The following is a 19,016-nucleotide window of genomic DNA, read 5'->3' on the forward strand; positions in this document are numbered from 1 at the left end:
TGAAATATCATTTTTTATGTACTTGGCAAAATCAAGAACTCTAGTAATACCAAGTGCTGAAGAAAATATAGGTTAACTAACTTGTCTATACTGCTATGTGAGTGTGCATAGGTAAAACCACTTCAGCAAAATAACTGGTACTGTCTTATCAAGTTAAATATTCACACCATGACCTAAAAGTGATGTTTCCATACCCCAGGCCAGTGGTTCTGAACCAGGGTGATTCTGCCCCCACCCCAGGGGACATCTGTCAGTGTCTGGAGACATTTTTAGTTGTCAGGACTAGGGTGGGTGGAGAAGGGAGTGTTATTAGCATCTAGTTGGCTGATGCCAAGCATGCTGCTAAAAATCTCACAATGCATTAAACTCCCCTACAACAAAGAATTATTCAGTTCCAAACATCAACAGCATCATGCTTGAGAAATCTTCCCTTGGGTTACTAAAGCACCAGTGTACCAGGATATGAGTCCAAGAATGTTCTCAGAAGTACTGTTTGTAATTATCAAAGGCTGGAAATGATCCAAATGCCCACTAACAGGGAAAAGGACACAAAGGTTGTGGTGAGTTCCAGGCAGTAAAGGTGAATGAACTACAGCTTCATGTGACAACCTGAATGACCATCAGAGGCATAATGTGGAATGAGGAAAGCCAGTCCAAGGAGGCAAATACGATATGATACGTTCTTTATAAAGTTACAGAAAGAAAAATGGTAAGATTATTTAAACATATGAGCATAATACCGCAAAAGAAAAAGAAAAGTGTTGGTCCCCTGGCCAAGCAATGGGAGAGAGGGAAGCACACAAGGCAGATACAAGTTAGGGCTAATGCTCTAGTTTCTCAGGTCACAGTCTCATCAATGCTCTTCATATTAATATCAGACAAAAATCAAACTAGGAGACAGACACAGACCAATGATGACAATATGTCATGAAGCAAGAATTATAAATCCACTTCTGCACAATTAGGATTTTAAAAATAAGTATCAAAGTAATTTTTTCTTAAAAAAAAAAAAGCCAGTGTAACTTTGGGGTAGGGGCTTTATCTCCTTTGATGAGGTCAATTAAGTTCATGAATTTATCCTAGAAAAAGTGCTGCATACCTCACTGCTGAATCTCACTATGGTCACCTTCGAGGAAATCCCCTCGGGCAGCTATACACTGATACCAGTGCCCAGTCCACCTTTCAAAGCAATTTTGGAACTCTTTCTAGAATGGCAATCAGAGTCATCATTGTACAAGGTCAGACAATCAAGTCTGCAAACGCATCCTAGACAAAGTGCTACATACCTCATTGCTGAGTGTCACTATGGTCATCTTCAAAGCACTCTCCTGGGTCATCTGGTGACAGTAGTGATATTCGGCAATGAGGTACGTAGCACTTTTTCCAGGATGAGTTTGCAAACTTGATTGTCTGACCTCATCTTCAACAAATATTTCAGTGAGCACTTATTCTGTGCAAGATTCTGGGTACAGTGCTATGTAAGGTTTTCACCCTTGGAGATACAGGCAGGTGAGTATCATGTGCAAAATTCCATCTTGTTTCCTGGAACAACTAACTGAACAACTAATTGCACCAAGAAGTATTAAAGCCAGGTGGCCTAACTGGCCTGGGAAGACTTCAGCAGAGCTGTTCAAGTGCAATTCAGAAGGCCAAGGAGGGACCAAGGAACAAGATGGAATTTTGCACATGATACTCCCCAGCCCATCATGTCTGCTGACCAGGATCAAGGCTAAATTGCTTAGCTAATCTCTCATCCCTTACCATCTCTCTTCATGAACCTCTCCAATCCAGTCTTAATTAGTCCACTGTTCTATCCACTTAACCACCCACACCAAGGGCATGACAGCCTTGGAGTTTTTGCAAGAGTCATTCTTCCTGACTAGAGTTATTCTTCCTGTTCTGTTTCTCCAGAAGACTCAGCCCATGGTCCCAACTCCCAGAGACATCTGGTAAGCAACAGCTGCCTGATACAGCTCCTTGATCGAGAACCCAGCATACTGCTCAGCACTGATCAATTCTGGATGATCAAAGAACAAGATCGGAAATTACTTGGAGATGACCTCAGAGATCTCTTCATGTTGCAGATAAGAGAGGCGAGGTCTAGAGAGGGCAAGATCAAACCACCTGCCAGTAAGAACTCAGGTCTCCTAATGTCCAGGCCAGAATCCTTTCTACCATGCCAGTCTACCCCATAAAACTGAACATAATCTAAACTGGTTTCATCATCGTTTCATCACTGGACTGTTCCTTCTTGGCAACTGTCTCTGGACTGTGCTTGCCAAACCGCCTCTCATACAGCACAAACAAAATAATGCCACCTGCACAGCCCACTAGATCATCGAATAAGGGTGCTTGTGGCTTCCAGAAGACCAGCCCAGGGCCCCAGTCACCCCAGATTTGCCAACCTGTCCTAAAGGATTGAGGGACATCAGTGTCTTGACACAGGTGTGACCCATTTATGGCAAATAGTTTAAGGTTTAGATAAAATGCAGACATTTAAAATGTCCCATGCATTTCCATAACTGCATATGACATATCACAATTATATGAAAAATATTTATAGTAGTATTCTGTTAAATTTATGATAAAGTGCCCCCATCAAATACTTAACCTGCAGCTTGAAATTAGCCTCATTATGGCTCAGCTTGGTTAACTTTAAGGCTATTTCTAGATTACCAAAGGTATATGATAGGGTTTGAAAACTCCCAATTAGCAGTCTTAATCAGTTAAGATAAATATTGACCAACTAAATTCAGTGATTTCATTTAAAAATGGAGTTTTCTCATCTATCAACAACAACACAAAAAAGAATTTTCCTCCAAAAGATTTTTACCAGCCAAAAGAATAAAAAGACATCTAACAGAGCCCAGCTGTTGCTCTGAGGTTTCCATATGAGAACCCAAAGTTGACAGGAAAGTATTTATTGTGCCCATAACATATAAAGTTTAGCATGAGTATAAAGTATAGTGTGTGAATCCCAAATATACCCAAAAAGCTGGTCTACAGGCCAGAAGCTTCATATAGTATAAGCCATTATTTTACTATTTTGTTTTGAAAATGAAATATTAATAGATCCAACTATTCCATTTCTGCTGAAACATGGGGTAGTTTAATACAATGGAATTCAAGTCTGCAGAGTATGAACATCAACAGGAACAACACAATATTAGTAGCTGGACTTGCAGATTTATTTAGGTGTAGAACAAATTAATCCCATGATAACTAAACACTATGAGGGGCTTAGTCCTTTCTTCTTTTATGTTTAGACAAACCTTTATTCTAAGTTACAGATACCAGCTAATTGCTTTAAATGTGCCTCAGAGGTTTAGGGACCAAAAGATAAACTAGGATTTAGGTAGCTTGAATTTCTTTATTTTTTTTAGAGACAGATTCTCACTTTATCACCCTTGGTAGAGTGCCATGGTGTCACAGCTCACAGCAACCTCCAGCTCTTGGGCTTAGGTGATTCTCTTGCTCAGCCTCCTGAGTAGCTGGGCCTACAGGTGCCCACCGCAACGTCCAGCTATTTTTTTGTTGCAGTTTGGCTGAGCCGGGTTTGAACCCGCCACTCTCAATATATGGGGCTAGTGCCCTACCCACTGAGCCATAGGTGCCACCTGGTAGCTTGCATTTCTCTAAGAACTTCTGGGGAAAAACAGGGCCAACAAGCTTAGTCCCAGGCTGAGATTTCAGAGGCAAAACAGCCCTGCCTCAGGTCTGGCTGAGATCTGTCCTGAGATGGTCATTGGTCAATCCAGGGCCTATCTTATCTCACCCATAAAATAAAGTAGAACAGGGAAATGGGAACTTCCGGCTCCGGGGTCTGTTATAGCTGAAAAAACAAAGTTGGCTGGACATTAGACATACTCTCCTACTTTCAGAACTTGGACAATTTCTAATCTATGTTTTCTGGTCAAGCTCACTTTTAAATGGCAATAACAGCACTTCTCACACATGTTCTATTGTCCTGTGTTTTTCAAAAAGAGATGGGGAGGATACTGGAGAGTCCCAGACTCAGAAAGGGACGAGACACAACACGCTTGTTTTTAAGAAGCAGATATCAATTGCAACCACCATAAGGAGACCCATCGTGGTTCCGCATTTCAGTGTGTGATAATAATCTTTTTAACTCATGCCTCAGTTTGATTTGAGAACTTCTAATTGCCTTTTCACGTGAACTTGAACATATCACCATTAACTAGTAATATGGTAATCCAGTACAGATAATTGACATCCAGAGATAACCCCCAAATCTGTCTCCCCCAGGGATTTTCCCCGCCTTATGTTCTATGTTTCCGCCCCCTTGTCGTGCTGTGCCCTCAGATCACCGGCAGCAATCACACGGCCTTTTCTGGGTAGTGTGTACTTTCTACTTCATTCACCATCTGTCAACGGGGATGTCAGTGAGGAACGAACTGTACAGGGAAATGAAAGGGCAGCAAAGGGCCAGAATTACCGACTCGGACCACAGCCCACAGAACTGATGTCACAGGCGCGTGTGATGCCTGCACACGCATCCAGTGCCCATCGTGTCGCTACCAGGTTTGGGCCCATCCTGCTACAGGAGGGTGGTCCTGGAAGACCCCTCAATGAGGGCGATGGACCGACCCTCTGACATGCGCTTCCAACTCTGTATGTCTCTCCGCGTCACTGGCACCCTCTAGCCCGGCGACTCACACCCTCAAGGGTCAGGCCCTACTTTTGGAAGTTGTACTAAACTATTCTGGGGTGAGGCCCGAGCCTGGGTTTACATCAGATCCTCCGCAGAGTTAAAATCCACTGCCCTCGTCCAAGCTACCCCCATTTTCAGAAGCTCTTCTGGACTAATAGCTACCATTCACGTCCTGTCTGTACTCTCCCTCACTCCCTCTGGGTCCCTCTGGCAGGCAAGAGTCCCTCAGCTGCATGCACCAACACACGCCCAGGTTCTGTGTTCCCCAGGCCCTGCACACCCGGCTTGCTCCGTGTGTGACCTCTTCTCTACCCCCGACTGACTCTGTTCCCCTGCACACACCACAGCCTTGCCCCTTAGGATGCTTTTTTAGAGACACAGCAACACCAAGCCCTTTTCTCCCTTCACCACTAGACACGAGATTTCTGGGGTTCTCTTCTCATGCTTCAGGCCTCAGCTGAAACCCCTGAGGAGGTGTCTGGCACCAGGCCATCCCACTGTCCTCTTTTCTAAAGAGGTTTTTTTTTGTTTTTGTTTTTTGCTGTTTTTGGCCAGGGCTGGGTTTGAACCTACCACCTCTGGCATATGAGGCCAGCGCCCTACTCTTTTAAGCCACAGGTGCTACCCCATTCTAAAGAGTTTTTAAAAGTGTATATTTACTTACGGGAATTCATACTCCCTTTAAGAGAGTACACTATTACTGATAAAAGTTCTCTTTGGTTTTATCTGGTTGATAAACTTCTACATTGAAAATAAATCAAAAGATATTATTCAATAATCTTCTTACAGAGCAAATGATGTGGCAAGTGTGTGAGTACTTGTGGTTTGTGCGGGTCTTCTAACTGCTGGCTGCACCCATCACGTGGACAGTTCATGTTCTATTTATCCAGCCATTCCCCAGGTATTTGCCATCCTGCATCACGAAGGAACAATATTGTAACGGCTTTCCCTGCCTGTGTCCCCAAGCACTGTGGCAGGTTCTCCCCAAGGGTGTATCCTCACATCCCTGTTGCCCTCTACCACCCAGCCCTGTTGGTTCCCTCTCCCAAAGCCATGCATGTTTACATTCTATAATTTTTATTTCCAAACTGTCTCATGAAACCACTAAGCTTCATAAGAGTCATGCCCATCACTGAATCTGCAGACTCAAGAATATGGTAGGCACAAGAAAACAGGAGTTGAATGACAATGATTTTGTTCCTTTGGTCCCAAGAGTATTTCTGTCTCAACACACTAATTATAATTCCAAATGTCCTAAAACATCAATAACAACAAGTCTATTAATGTAAGGCTATTCTTACATAACATCCCAGTATTAGGGGTTTCTTTTCTAGAGATTTGGTAGTTTCCTAGTTGACTTGCAGACGTTGAGTCGTTATGGAAGTGGACCTAACTCTACAAACACAAACTAAAACAAAGGTAGAGTTCAAGGTGATTCATGCTTTTTCCTTTATTCCATGATCAAATTACTTCTTCCTCTACTTGGAAGGCAATTCTGCAAGGTTATAGAAGAAAATACAGAAAATAGGCTGGGCACAATGGTTCATGCCTATAGTCACAGCACTTTGGGAGTTCCCCTTACAGCCCGGAGTTCAAGACCAGCCTAGGCAATATATTGAGACCCTGGATCAAACTGAGGAGTGTCCTAGCTACTCAGGAGGCTGAGGTAGAAGGATCACTTAAGCCTAAGACTGGAGGCTGCAGGGAGCTCTAATTGTACCACTGCACTCCAGCCTGGGTGACAAAGCAAGACCTTGCCTCTTTAGAAAGGAAAGGAGAAGGGGAGGAAAGAAGATAAGAAAAAAGGGAGGGAGGGAAAGAGGGGAAAAATAGCTGCTCAAGTCAGTATTTGCTTCATTTCAGAAGGTGTGTCCATGACACCCCCACCCTCGCCTGGCTGGTCCCATCCAAGGATCCCCGGGAGACAAATACCTGCACACAGCAGGCCCTGACTGGCCATTCCTCATGGGTGCTCATCTCTGCTCAATTTTTAATCTCATGTTTATAAAACCAGAACCGCATGGCTGGAAGAAAAACCTCAGGAATGAAATTATTTCTCTGGGGCCATGTGGACTCTGTAATTGAGTATTCCTGAAGTGTGATATAATTGTTTCTGGATTCCTCACTGAGTGGCCTGGTCTTTGGGAAGTACACTCTATCAGGACAAACAAAGGCATTTAGGCTGCAGATAACTAACCCCAATGTACTACCGTCCAAGGGCCAGAGGCAAGCTTCCCTATCCTTTGCTTTGCTCTGCCTTTCACAGATCTCTCTGGGGAAAGTGGGCTCTGGCTGGGCAAGCCCCATCCACTCTCTCATTCTATTTACTTAAACTCCGTGCCTGGTGCCCTTAAGCTAAGCAGTTCTAGATGGGTCAGTTCTTCGATCCTTACAGAAACCCCAGAGGTAGGTACCATTTATACCCCCTTTCACAGATGAGGAATGGAGGCAGAGAGAAGTTAAGGAGTTTGTTCAGGATCATGCAGCTTGTGGACCAAGACTGAACCTAGGAAGCCCAGCTCTAGCGTCCACACTCCTAACCACCATACCAGGCTTCTCCTATGATAAACTCTTTGTGGCTGGAAAAGAGTTCTCTTTAAGGACTGAAAGGAGCCATTGCTCTGGAGCCATTGCTCCTGCCTTCCTTACATTTTTTTCTTAAACACCAATGGGTCTTCTGACTGCATTCATGGGCACAGGGAACTCTGTCTTTATTCCTGGCCCCTGAAACTCTCTCTGCCCATGCACCAAGGCCCTAAGTCCACTAGCAGGACAGATGAAACCCTGAGATAGGGCACCATGAGACGTATTTGGACCATGAGTAGATGGGTCTCTAAAACATGAAAACTACCTACCTTATCTAGAAGTCATATTTTTTTCAGCACGAACATGATGCTTCTGTCATCACCATCAGCTTGCCAAGCACAGGGAGCGAGATAAGCGCAACCTCAGGTCAGTTCTCTCTCTCTTTGGGCCTGTCCTTTTCAATTTCTAAAACCTATGCCCAGAGGGAAGGGCTCCCTTGCAAAATGATTCTCCAGCATCACCTCTGCCCAGTGTAGACTTCTTCAAACTACATTTTCAGGGTTTTCTTTCTCTATTCAACCTTCATCAGTGAAGAGTAACTACAGCTGCCTCCCTCCAGGCAAAGAAGAGGTCAAGAGAGTCCTCTTTTCATGACTGGATTCAATCCATTCAGCTCAGTATTCATTAGAAAGCCTGTGCTCCATCTCCAAAGGGATCCCGGGAATTGCATGGGATAGAGAGAGAGAGATGCTTCCTCTCCAGTGGACCACTGTGCCCACACCTGAAAGAATTGCCAGTGAAAAGCAAGCTTTACAGCTGCGAACATTCAGAGCATGGATGGGAAGGTGTGTGTAGTAGGAACTGTGGGGTTTGGGTTGGCCCTGAAAGAAGAGCATTGCCAAGGAAGGTCAAAGATTCAACTAGAAATGTGAATCTTCCCTTTCTCTAGGTGTATTCACCACTCCCCTACTCACACAGACAGACACACACACAGTAAATGGCTTGTCCCTTCCTGAGCCCACACACCACATAAGTCCACTCATGTTGGCCAAACATTCACACTTGTGCTGACTTGGAACATTGTTGACATTCTCAGTTTCAGCATTTCATGAGATGACAATTCTGGTTTTTTGTTTTGTTTTTTTTTTTTTCCTTTTCTGGGGCTCTATCTAGCTTTTTTTGCTCATTGGTTCCTGGGTCATAGCATCTAAGCCATCTTCAACCATCACCTATAGATATATGAGTTCCAGAAGTGCCTGTTCAACTGGCCAGGGGAAGTTCTACTTATGTGACCCAGAGATACCCTCAAAGCTTACTGAGTGTCCTCCTAGCTACCTCATGAAACCGGGTCACTGGTGATGTGGGAATCGCCTCAGACTCCCCCTTCTTCCCCACCATGTAATCCTATCATGATGGTACAAACTATGTCCTCCTGTATCCCCTCACCTCCCCTGTTTCCCCATGTCCCTGCTCCTGCTCAGCCAGGCCCTCTCCACTCCTCCCTGGACTCTGTGGCCTGCTCTCCCACAGTGCGCTCCATGCTGCGCCCAGAGCTCTTGCTAAAAGAGCAGACCTCTCTTTTTCACTTTAAATTCACCGTTAAGAATAAAATTTTGCCAATTTCTTCAGAACTTAGAAAGAGCCCCAAATTCAATTCAGCAAAGAATAAAACCCTAAGAAATCTGCAATCCAGTCAGTGAAGATTCAAGAAACCAGAATCCCTGCTCTAGAAATTGGGAGCTTTGCAGAGCAACGTCTGCCTCCTGCCTGAGTGCCTCTGACGACTCAGCACAGGTCCTCCCATTTCCATGCTTACTCCCAGTCTGCCCCCAGCACCCCTCTCCGCTCCAGCCTACCTTGTTACTCAATACTCACAAAGCCATCACTGGCCGTCTCCCAATCACACCTATGTCAGGAGGTCATCAGCCTGTGTCAGTGAATCCAATTTATAACAAATAACTTACCATCAGATAAATCTTCCCAAGTAGCTACTTGTTGCTCACGGTACCAGTGGGTGTTAATCTGGTTGTTGTGAAATCCTCTAGCATGTTTATGCCAGTGCACAAAATATTCTCTCCAGTTCATGTCCAGATTTATTTAACAATTACCTTCTTTAATAGAATAACATCCGGAAAAGCTCCAGGGCATTCGGTAACAATAACCACCACCACCTTGGATGAAGCCGTCACTGGTGCTATCTTCACTATCCCCCCACCCTATTAAAGAAGTACAGGTACCAACCACCCTGAGTTTACACATGACCACACCTATGCCCTCATCTACCTTGCCTGCTGTGGCTTCAATGCACGTGGGCAAACCTTCCTCGGAGAGCCAGGACTGACCCGGTCACGCAGGTTGCAGATTTTGTAGATTAACATTCTACAACACTTTCTGCTTTAAATTGGTTACTCATTGCCAACTGCTCCCAAAAAAGAGATAGAGCTGTTCCCTAATGCTGCAGATCCTGAGTAAAGTCTGTAACCCTTGCAATGAAATCTTGTGGACAAAGCATTAGAGACCAGAGAGCAAAGTGCTGTCCTGGAACACAGGCATCTAATCTTGCCTCTTCTCTGTCAAAACCCAGGAAAATGAGTTCACCCGCGCAGCATGATTCCATGGTTCTCCCATGTGCCCACTGCTTCCTGTGGCTGGTGGAGAGATGTCAATAACCCTTCCCCACTCCTGCAGGGAAACAGAAAACAATACTCCTCCAGTTACCTCCTCCCAGCCCCCAACTCAGCCCTGAAGTTTGGCTCCCCTCATCTCACCACCACTGGGCCACGAATAGGTAAGCATCAGCTATGAGCCCCTCAAAAGGTCAGGACAGCTTAGCTCCCTGCTCCTCCTTAGCCTCCAAGAATTGAGAGTTAACTTCAATTTATATCTTCTATTTATGTTTTTTCTATTCTATACCTAATTTATATTTTCTCAAAAAAGTCAATTTTGACCCATGCATGTGACCATGTAAAGTAGGTACACAGACTCCCATCTAAGAAAGCCCAAACATTCCCTACCTCAGCTTTGTCCTAAGGAGGTGGATATTACAACCAGCTACCTGCCTTCTCCTCAAGGCAGGATGTCTCTGTCTCAGCACTACTGACATTTTAGAACAAATAGTTCTTTATTTAGTCTGGGATGTCCTACGCACTGCAGAACATAATTCCTGAACTCTGCCTACTAGATGCCTTTGCTCCAGTTATGACAATCAAAAGTGTGTCCAGATATCCCCTGGAGGCGGGGCAGGATCATCCCTAGTTGAGAACCACTGCCTGAAAGGACCACCAAGACTAATACCAGGTTGCCTTAACCTCCCCACCTAGCTCTGTGTGTCCCCCAATCTTCCTCTGAGCCCTGGTAACTCGTGACCGGCCACCATCAGGATCCCTGATAAACTCAATCACTTCATGAGGTATTTCTTTTACTTCCTTGCTCTAACCCCAAACCTCAGAACACCGTTCCCTGCAGCCCTCTCACATGGCACACTGGGTTTCTCTCATATCTCACATATTCCTCTTGGCCATTTCCAGATCACCCCCCACCTCAATCTCCCTCAAGAAACCCAGCCCCAAGGAATAGGGGTTGGCAAACTTCAGCCTATGGGCCAAATCTGTACCACCTGTGAGCTAAAAATGATTTTCACATGTTTAATGGTTAAAAAAAAAAGAATTAATATTTCAGGACAAGTCAAGTCTCAGTGTCCATAAATTAAGTTCCACTGGAATGTAGCCATGTTCATTCGGGTTCCCGCTGTCGATGGCTGTTTATGCGCTACAAAGACAGAACTCAGTTGAGTGGTCACTATAGAGACTAGCCTGCAAAGCTGACCACAGTTATTATCTGGCTCTTGACAGAGGTTTGCAAACCCTGGCTCTGAGGCACGTAGCTCTGATCTGTACCTTCCACTCTCCAACCAGTTGTCAGCATCCACCACGTGCCAGCTCACTCTTCCATGTACATTAAAATACACACATGACTGAAAGCCGGACGGCACAACTGCTAACATCACTGACTGAATGAAATTCAAAATTACCTCTACTGGTTGGAATGTTGTGTGGAAATCAACAGGATGAAAGGTAACGTTCACGTGGTAAGTCCCAAGTCATCATCAGAAAGACTGACACAGAGCAGGAAAGAGCCCCTTGGGGTCAACAGAGAAGAACCAGGATGTATGGTTCCTCCCCCACATTTGGGGGAGGCAACTTTAGGTCAGAGACTTGCTTAACGAGCTGAACAGTTCAAGGATAAAATGGTGCACCTTCATAAAGAAAGTGGCCATGCCTGGAAGTGTTCCCCTCTCATCCCATCTTTTGAAAATGTAATAGGAAGGGCTCCTGCTTTGGGCTAGACAAATCTTAAGACCTTTCTGGTCCAAGGGTTGATACTGAAGACATTCTGTTACAGTCTAAACCAGAGAACTTTTTTGTTAATTAGATGCAAAATAATTTTCTCAGTCATAAATGAAAGCATCCAAATTTTTCTCCCTTCCAATCAAATCTGTAAATTTTAAGGGTTAAGATGAAACTTAATATGGCACAGTCACACAAAGGTGCTTTTAGATGAAAGATGACCAATAAACTTATACCCTATCATGCTGATGCTTAGCCCAAAGTTTTATTTAAGAAACCAACTCTGAGTTCAGAGTCATATTTGTCCTTATTAGAATTAAAGCACACGGCCTTGCAGGCTTGAGTCTGTAGGGCAGTGATTTTTAGCCAGTGGGCTAAACAGCTTTTGTGTTTGTGTATCTACTCTATGGCCCAAAACAACTGTTATTTTTCCAATGTGTGGCAGAAAAGAGAAAAGGCTAGATACCTTGGACACATTCTTCAACTCTCCCCAAGTTTATCGCTTACGCCATTGGCTAGAGGTGGTGCTGGGAAAGAGCTTCCTGTGCCTTTGAGCACTGGCTCAAAGTTCCTCTAAGATCTTGGGTCACAAAATGCAATGCATATGGTACATGTTTTCATTCTTCAATCTGTTCTGAAGTTTAGGTCTTCTTTTCACTAAAACAGAGCTTGCTGAATACAGTCTCAGAAACAGAAAAACCCTGGGGCTATGAAGTAGAAAAGGGGTGTCAACACATCGCTCAGACCAGTGCCCTTCTCCTTCTGGGGTAGCAGGTACTCAAAGGTGTGGCCTGAGGCCCACTCAAGTGATTCCCTGAGTACTGCACTGCTCGGGGGACCTCTTGGTAATGGTGATAGTGCGTACTCCCTTAGAGATGGAAAGAAGGAATATATCTTCATCATTCTCTTTCTTAATGTCATATAGCCTATTCTAAGTTATTTTCTTCCTCACCATATACCTGGTAACCTAAATTTCACTCCCAGAAGGTTCTCCCTGGTGGGGGAGAATGCTCCTGCCAAATGACAGAGAATGGAACGGCTCCACTCAGTCAGCAGCAGGATGTGAATGTATCATTCAGGCCCTATGAACCCGGGTGACAGGGATGGTCCACGGAACCCATCATCTCAGTGAACTGACAGCATCCATTTGAGAAGATATAACTGGACCCAGACCCTATAGCAGCAGGGCTAATCTTTTGTTGCACCTCTATTATACAGAACCACTCTGGGTTCCCAGATTTTGTCAAACCTTATACTTTAATATTTGTAACTTTTCACAGATTGTCAACCTTTCTATTTCTTCCTATCTTTCTCATTCATTCTTTCTTACCACCTGAGGAAAGATGTCAGGTTTATAAGGACAAAGATCACACTGTTTCCATATACATATATATTTACACACACACACATATACAGAGTAGCCATAAACTTTGTGTGCAATTGAAATAAATTGCACACAAAATTTATGGCCACCCTACATGCAGCTTCAAGGCTTTGAATAGTACTGGCCTATAACAGTCAGTAAAAACGTTTGCTGAATGACTAAGTGATAAAGAGGTAAACAGATATTTTGAAACTTACACTGCTTTGTTCTGTTTAACTAAAATCAACCTTGAGATACTCCTGCATTGCTCTGAGTATTTCAAGATTCTTAGAGTCTCATTTCTTTTCTTCTAGAGATCGGATCCACTCTGTTGTCCAGGCTGCAGTGCAGTGGTGTGGTCACAGGTCACCACAGCCCCAAACTTTTGGGCTCCAGTCAGTCTTTTGAGTAGCTGGGACTACAGGCGCAGGCTACCATACTTGGCTAATGGTTTTGTTTTTTAAAGAGTTGAGGTCTTGCCTTGTTATCTAGGCTGGTACTGAACTCCTAACCTCGAGCTAACCCCCCACCTCAGCCTCCCAAAATGCTGGAATTGCAGGCCTGAGCCACTGCAGCCACCATCATCTTTTTTTTTTTTTTTTAATTTGAGACAGAGTCTCACTATGTCACCCAGGGCTGGTCTCAAACTCCCAGGGCTGGCCTCAAGTGATCATCTCACCTCAGCCTTCCTAGTAGCCTAGATGACAAGCACATGCCACCATGCCCAGCCCACAACAGTAAGTTTCTATGGTGGCATACCAATTATTTCTGGGCCGAAGTTTTGTGTTGTAGATTCTTTTCCATTTGACAAAGTACAGCTTTTCTGAACACTGAAACTGAACTATTAAATAATATTTTTTAAAAATCAGGTGGCTGAAGAAGAGTTCATGGCATTAGTTAGGTCAGTTCTGTGCATGTCACTGAGGGCTATCTTGCGAGGAAAGTTCCCTGGGATTTGGGGGATTTTCGAGAAGAGGCAGGGAACAAGCTGGGGGCTCTGAGTGGTCAGCAGGGATAGATGGCCTGCACATCTGTAACCTTGTGACTTCCCTCCCTCTTTTCAGTGGCATCCTTGCACCCTCTGCACTGTTGGGTAAATGCTTACTTTTCACGGAGATCTTGCACTTGACTGAGCTTGAAGCTGGGAGCCGACTGGGAGCAGGGGCTGGTGGGAGCCGACAGGGGACTCTTGACGCTCTGCACCGAGTGCCTGCGGCTCCGCCTGCGGTCCAGGCCGCGGTGCTCTCCCCCGCCGCTGGAACACACGCTGGCGCGCCTCCGGTCGCGGCGCCCGCTGGGCGGCGGCTCCGCGGTCTCATCGCCGTCCTCGTGTCTGAGCGCCACCTGGAAAAGCAGAACACGCCCAGGGCGAGGTCAGGCTTAGCGTCCTTTCACAGACCTCTGCCGTGACTGCAGGCCTCAGCTGAGCGGCATAACCACACGTGCGAAGAGTACACAGCACACGTGGAAAGCTGCCCGCTCCTGGGCTTTCTTCCCATCTAATGACAGAAAGGGGCAACCATACCAGGAGTAAAGTCTGAGGACCACTGTAATTAGATGCGACCTGATTTGGCCTGGCTGAGCCATCATCTCTCCCTGCCCTCCCTTGGCTGTGCTGTGGTCCAGGAGCACCCGTTCTGCCCCAAGCCTAGGAAGGCAAGTTCCAAATCATTTCTTAGCTTGCTTTCCCAAAGAAAGCGCTCAGAAAAACACAGAGGAGACAAGAGCCACAAACCCCAGGTGAACGGCAAGTGGCCCCACTCATAAATCTTTCCCAGAGGCACAGCACAGCAGCAGGCCCTGCTTAATTCCCGAATCTTGGCTGAGCAGGGCTGAGCCATGAGGCTGTGCTCAGCCGCCTGGTCTCTGGGGTGGACCCCAGTAGTTCCACTAGAAGCCTGCAGATGTGAGTGACAAAGACATGCAACAGAAACAGACTGGACTCCTGGAATAAAGTATCTTTTCTAAGCTTCCTCTTAAGAGTGATGCATATTTGTGCAGAACCAACATTAGCTTGCTTTCATGGGGAAACCTGAGCTGAAGGGCACCAAACCCTTACACTCTGCCTTTCTCCTAGGAGATATTTAGTCCTGTGCCTAGCTGATGCCCAGAGCAGATGCCCACCTTGCCCATCTCTTAATCTTGCTCTATCCTGGATTCTGTCCACTGCTTTCTCATCTCACATTAAACTCACTGCTTTTTCCATTACTCTCCAACTTACTTCTGGCAGCCAGCACTGCTTATCTGCACACTTACTCTTCCTAGACCCAGACTACATTCATCTGTATCTCTGGCTTAATTTTTTATTCCTACCTTCTCTAAAACTGGTCAGTAAAAAGATCATAAGTTTTAGTGTTGGCTAGAGCTTGGTGTGCAAGCTGTGCCACTAGCAGGTGTGACCTGTAGCAAATGATTTGCACTCTCTCAAGTTCACCAAATGAACATCACTGTATTGCACCTGCAGGCTTGTGATGAGAATAACTTGTGAAAGCTTCTATGTGTGGCTGGTCCTCAGTAAGTATAACTGCCCTTCCCTACACATGCTCTCAGGTGGAGCAGCCTGGGATGCCCATAAATTCTTCTGTCGCCTAGAAATGGTAGGTTGGGCCACTGTGCTGCCCAGATGGGCTAGGCTCAACCATGTCCAGCAGGCATTCCGACTTGGCAACCATGGAGTCAGCCACATGGTCCACGTCCCCAAATAAGCAAGCTCTCTAGCCTCGGGAGTGCTCTCAGTCACATTACACAACCCAATGTCCTATGTAGAACAGAAAAGTAATATAAAGACCCAGATAGCCAACTGGCCTATATAGCTTTAGCATCACTTATCTATGGCTGTTATAAACCTGGCAATTATAAAATCAATTGCCCAGTGTGTCTAAAGTTTTCACATCTGTGTTCATCTAGCAAGATGAGCTTGGGGAGGCAAGGCTAGGTTGGCCATTGTCATACCACTTCACAGCAGCATATCAGCCCCTGAGACACAAGGCCTGTCTACCAAGAGGGCATCCACCTTTATCTGCCCCCTGCTATTTTCTCCAGCTCAAATTTTTGATATGATCAATTTAGTAGGGTACAAGTGAATTTTTCTAGAACTAGTGTATAAATGGTTTAACACAATAACTAAGTAAATGACACAAGGTCTATGTTAACCAGTTTGATGAAAATATTTCAAATTGTATATGAAAACACTACACTGTACCCCATGTTTGCATTAATGTACACAGCTATCATTTAATAAAAAAGAAAAAAAAAGATCAATTTAGTGAAAACTCCTATCTATGTACTAAGAAACTTTCAGATACGCAAAGACAATTTAACAATCATCTGACTATTGTATTCCTTTAGAATTTACTGGTTGAACAGGTTTCTTTGGGGGGCAGGACGTTGAGGCAAGAACCGATAAGAGTTCACCTAAAGGTCTCTCTCTACTAAATCTTGTTGGAAGTTCTATTTCCTAGAAACATTCCCCTTCTCCACTGTAACTGGAAGAACTGGAAAAGAAATTAGACATTTGATTCATCACATGTATCATCTTGACTTTAAAACTTGCAATGGCGTGCTGTGGGAAAGGTTTGCGAATAATCCCGCATCTAACCAAGGACAGCATTTTTAAGTATTTCTATTTTTTTTCATTTCTATATATAAAAATTCTAGACCATTTGAACTTATTCTGACCTGAAAGTGTTGATTCTGCTTTTTATTAAGCACACATTTGGAATGATAAGATTAGGGGCTAAAGTAGAGTCAGCTATTTCTAATTCCTTGCCTAACCTCAGTGATCCAAGGATCAAATAACATTCTGCTCACAGTTCCTTTCAGAGAGGCGCAGACTGTGCATAGAGAGAAATTCACTCTAACTGCCCTCTGTCTATAAAACTGCCTTTTGTCTAGGAAGGTAGAGACAACTGGAACAGTTTAAATAAAAAGAAAAATCTAGAAAAATTATCCAGGCAATACCATCAAATGAAATTCAGTTAGGTATTTTACATAGTATCTGGAGTTTGGAAAAGTCTATCTACTTAAAGAAATTAACTACATGGGGAAAGGGAATGGGCCACAGAAATCCCAATAGATCCAAAGAGGAGCCTTGGGCTTGATGGTCAGGGACAAAGTAAGATGAAATGGGGGCTGTTGTTCACTCATGGTGTTTTTGTTTTATTTTTATAATAAAAGTTCTAGAGTCACCAATGCCAGGGAATGACAGGAAGAGAGACTTCCTGGACTACGATGGCTTTTCCAAAGTCTTCAGATTCTAGGGAAAACTATGACTTCGAGTCAAGAACACTAGAAGCTAGAAAACACCTGGAGAGAACAGCCCTTAACACAGGCTTATTCAGAATGTTGGCAAGTGTCAGAACTCATCAAATACAAGCTCAATGAGCGTCCTCCCCACAGGAACACAAAGGGAGACAGAGTCTGTCCTGGGAGATCTGATTTCTCCCAAGTGTTGGACCTTTCACCAAATACCTACTAACTCTTTCAATTAAATATAGATACTCTTTGTAAACTAAAACCTTAGGCAAGGAGTAAGTAGGGTCTTAAACCCAACCCTAATGGCTTGCATACCCCCACCTAACCAAGAGAACTGTGAGAAATAATTTAAGGTAGCATCTGTGACAACTACCAGTCTTTGAGGCCATAGAATGATCTGGACATTGTTTTTAATGTTTAAGAACAGTTTTCTTCTTATTTTATTGTGGCAAGGACACTTAACATGAGATCTACCCTCTTATCAGATTTTAAAAGGGTCACAATATTGTTATCGAGAGGGAAAATGTGGTGTAGACCTCTAGAACTTACTCATCCTGCAGGCCTAAACTTCACACTTGTTAATTAGCAATGGTCTGTTCTCCCCACCCCCAGGCAAATGCCAGTCTACTCTCTGCATCTAGGAGTCTGATGATTTTAGATACCTCATACAAGTGGAATTTACACAATATTTGTCCCGTGATCGTCCTGTTTTCACTTAGCATAGTGTCCCCAGGCCAGCCATGTTGTAACAAATGTCAAGGTTTCCTTCTTTTTTAAACCAGAATAATATTCTAGTACATGTGCATACAACACTTTATCCATTCATCCATGGACTGACATTTTGGATGTTTGCAGATCCCAGCTACTGTGAATAATGCACAGTGAACATGGGAGTACCAGTATCTCTCCAAAATCCTGACTTCAATTAGGTTGGTTAAATACTCATTTGTTAGATCATGTAGCAGTTCCAGCTTTGATTTTTTGAAGATCTTTTTCACTTTTTATTGTGGGAATTCTTGTGCACAAAATATGGAGAGGAGTACAGCCTGTAATGCTCTCCTCACCCCTCACAGTCCAACAATCACCACCTCATGGACAATCTTGTCTCATTTCCACTCTGCTCCCTGCACGTGACCCCACAACCAAGATTTTTTTAGGGTAAATCCCAGAAATTTTGTCTGTATTTCAAGATATACCCCTAAAAGGTAAGGATCTCTACAAAAACCTAACTACTATACCATTGTCTCACTTAAAATAATTTCTTGACATCATCAAATAACCAATCATCTGAGTGTTCTTGATGGAGAACATTAACAGAACTATTAACATTTGAGTTTATATGATTATACTACTGCTAACATCCATGGCCAAAAACACTCTTTACCTAATGGATGCCATCCTTTTCCCATTGGTTTCACACACCTTTTAAATTCATACCCACACAACTTGATTTACCTTTTAGGTGAACCAGGTGTCAGGGTTAGCAAAATTTCAACAAGGAACTGTGCTGAGATAGGTTGTGGCCCTCCCTAACCTACCTACCTACCTAACACTGTTACATAGAATCAAGCATCTTTTTTTCCTTACTCTTGTAACGTTCCCTCCAACACTGAATATAGAGCTGGGTGGCCTGACTTGCTCTGACCAAAGGGACAACAAAAAGCACGACACAAACAGAGGTGTGAAAAGCATTTGTGTGTTGAGGTTCGCCTTTCTGAAATGCTGCTGTGTGACGAAGTGCAGGCCAGTCTGAAGACCTGTGGCAGCCAACAGGAAGCACCAAATGCCAGACCAGGTGAGTTGGGCCATTTCAGGCCACCCAGCTCCACTCAAGCCTCCAGATAACTGCACCAGT

At 44.3% G+C, this 19,016-nt stretch overlaps 1 protein-coding gene across 1 annotated transcript in view; it reads right to left on the minus strand.

Annotated features, from left to right (window-relative positions):
* FHOD3 (formin homology 2 domain containing 3) overlaps positions 1–19,016 on the minus strand; it is a 468,593-nt gene that overhangs the window by 123,654 nt on the left and 325,923 nt on the right. Inside the window, exon 10 of the mRNA XM_012802005.1 lies at positions 14,013–14,251. Within this exon, the coding sequence (XP_012657459.1) occupies positions 14,013–14,251 (239 nt within the window). The remainder of the gene's footprint in view (positions 1–14,012; positions 14,252–19,016) is intronic.

This window comes from Otolemur garnettii, unplaced genomic scaffold, assembly GCF_000181295.1.
Source record: "Otolemur garnettii isolate 467f Iridium unplaced genomic scaffold, OtoGar3 scaffold00012, whole genome shotgun sequence".
Lineage (NCBI taxonomy): Eukaryota > Metazoa > Chordata > Mammalia > Primates > Galagidae > Otolemur > Otolemur garnettii.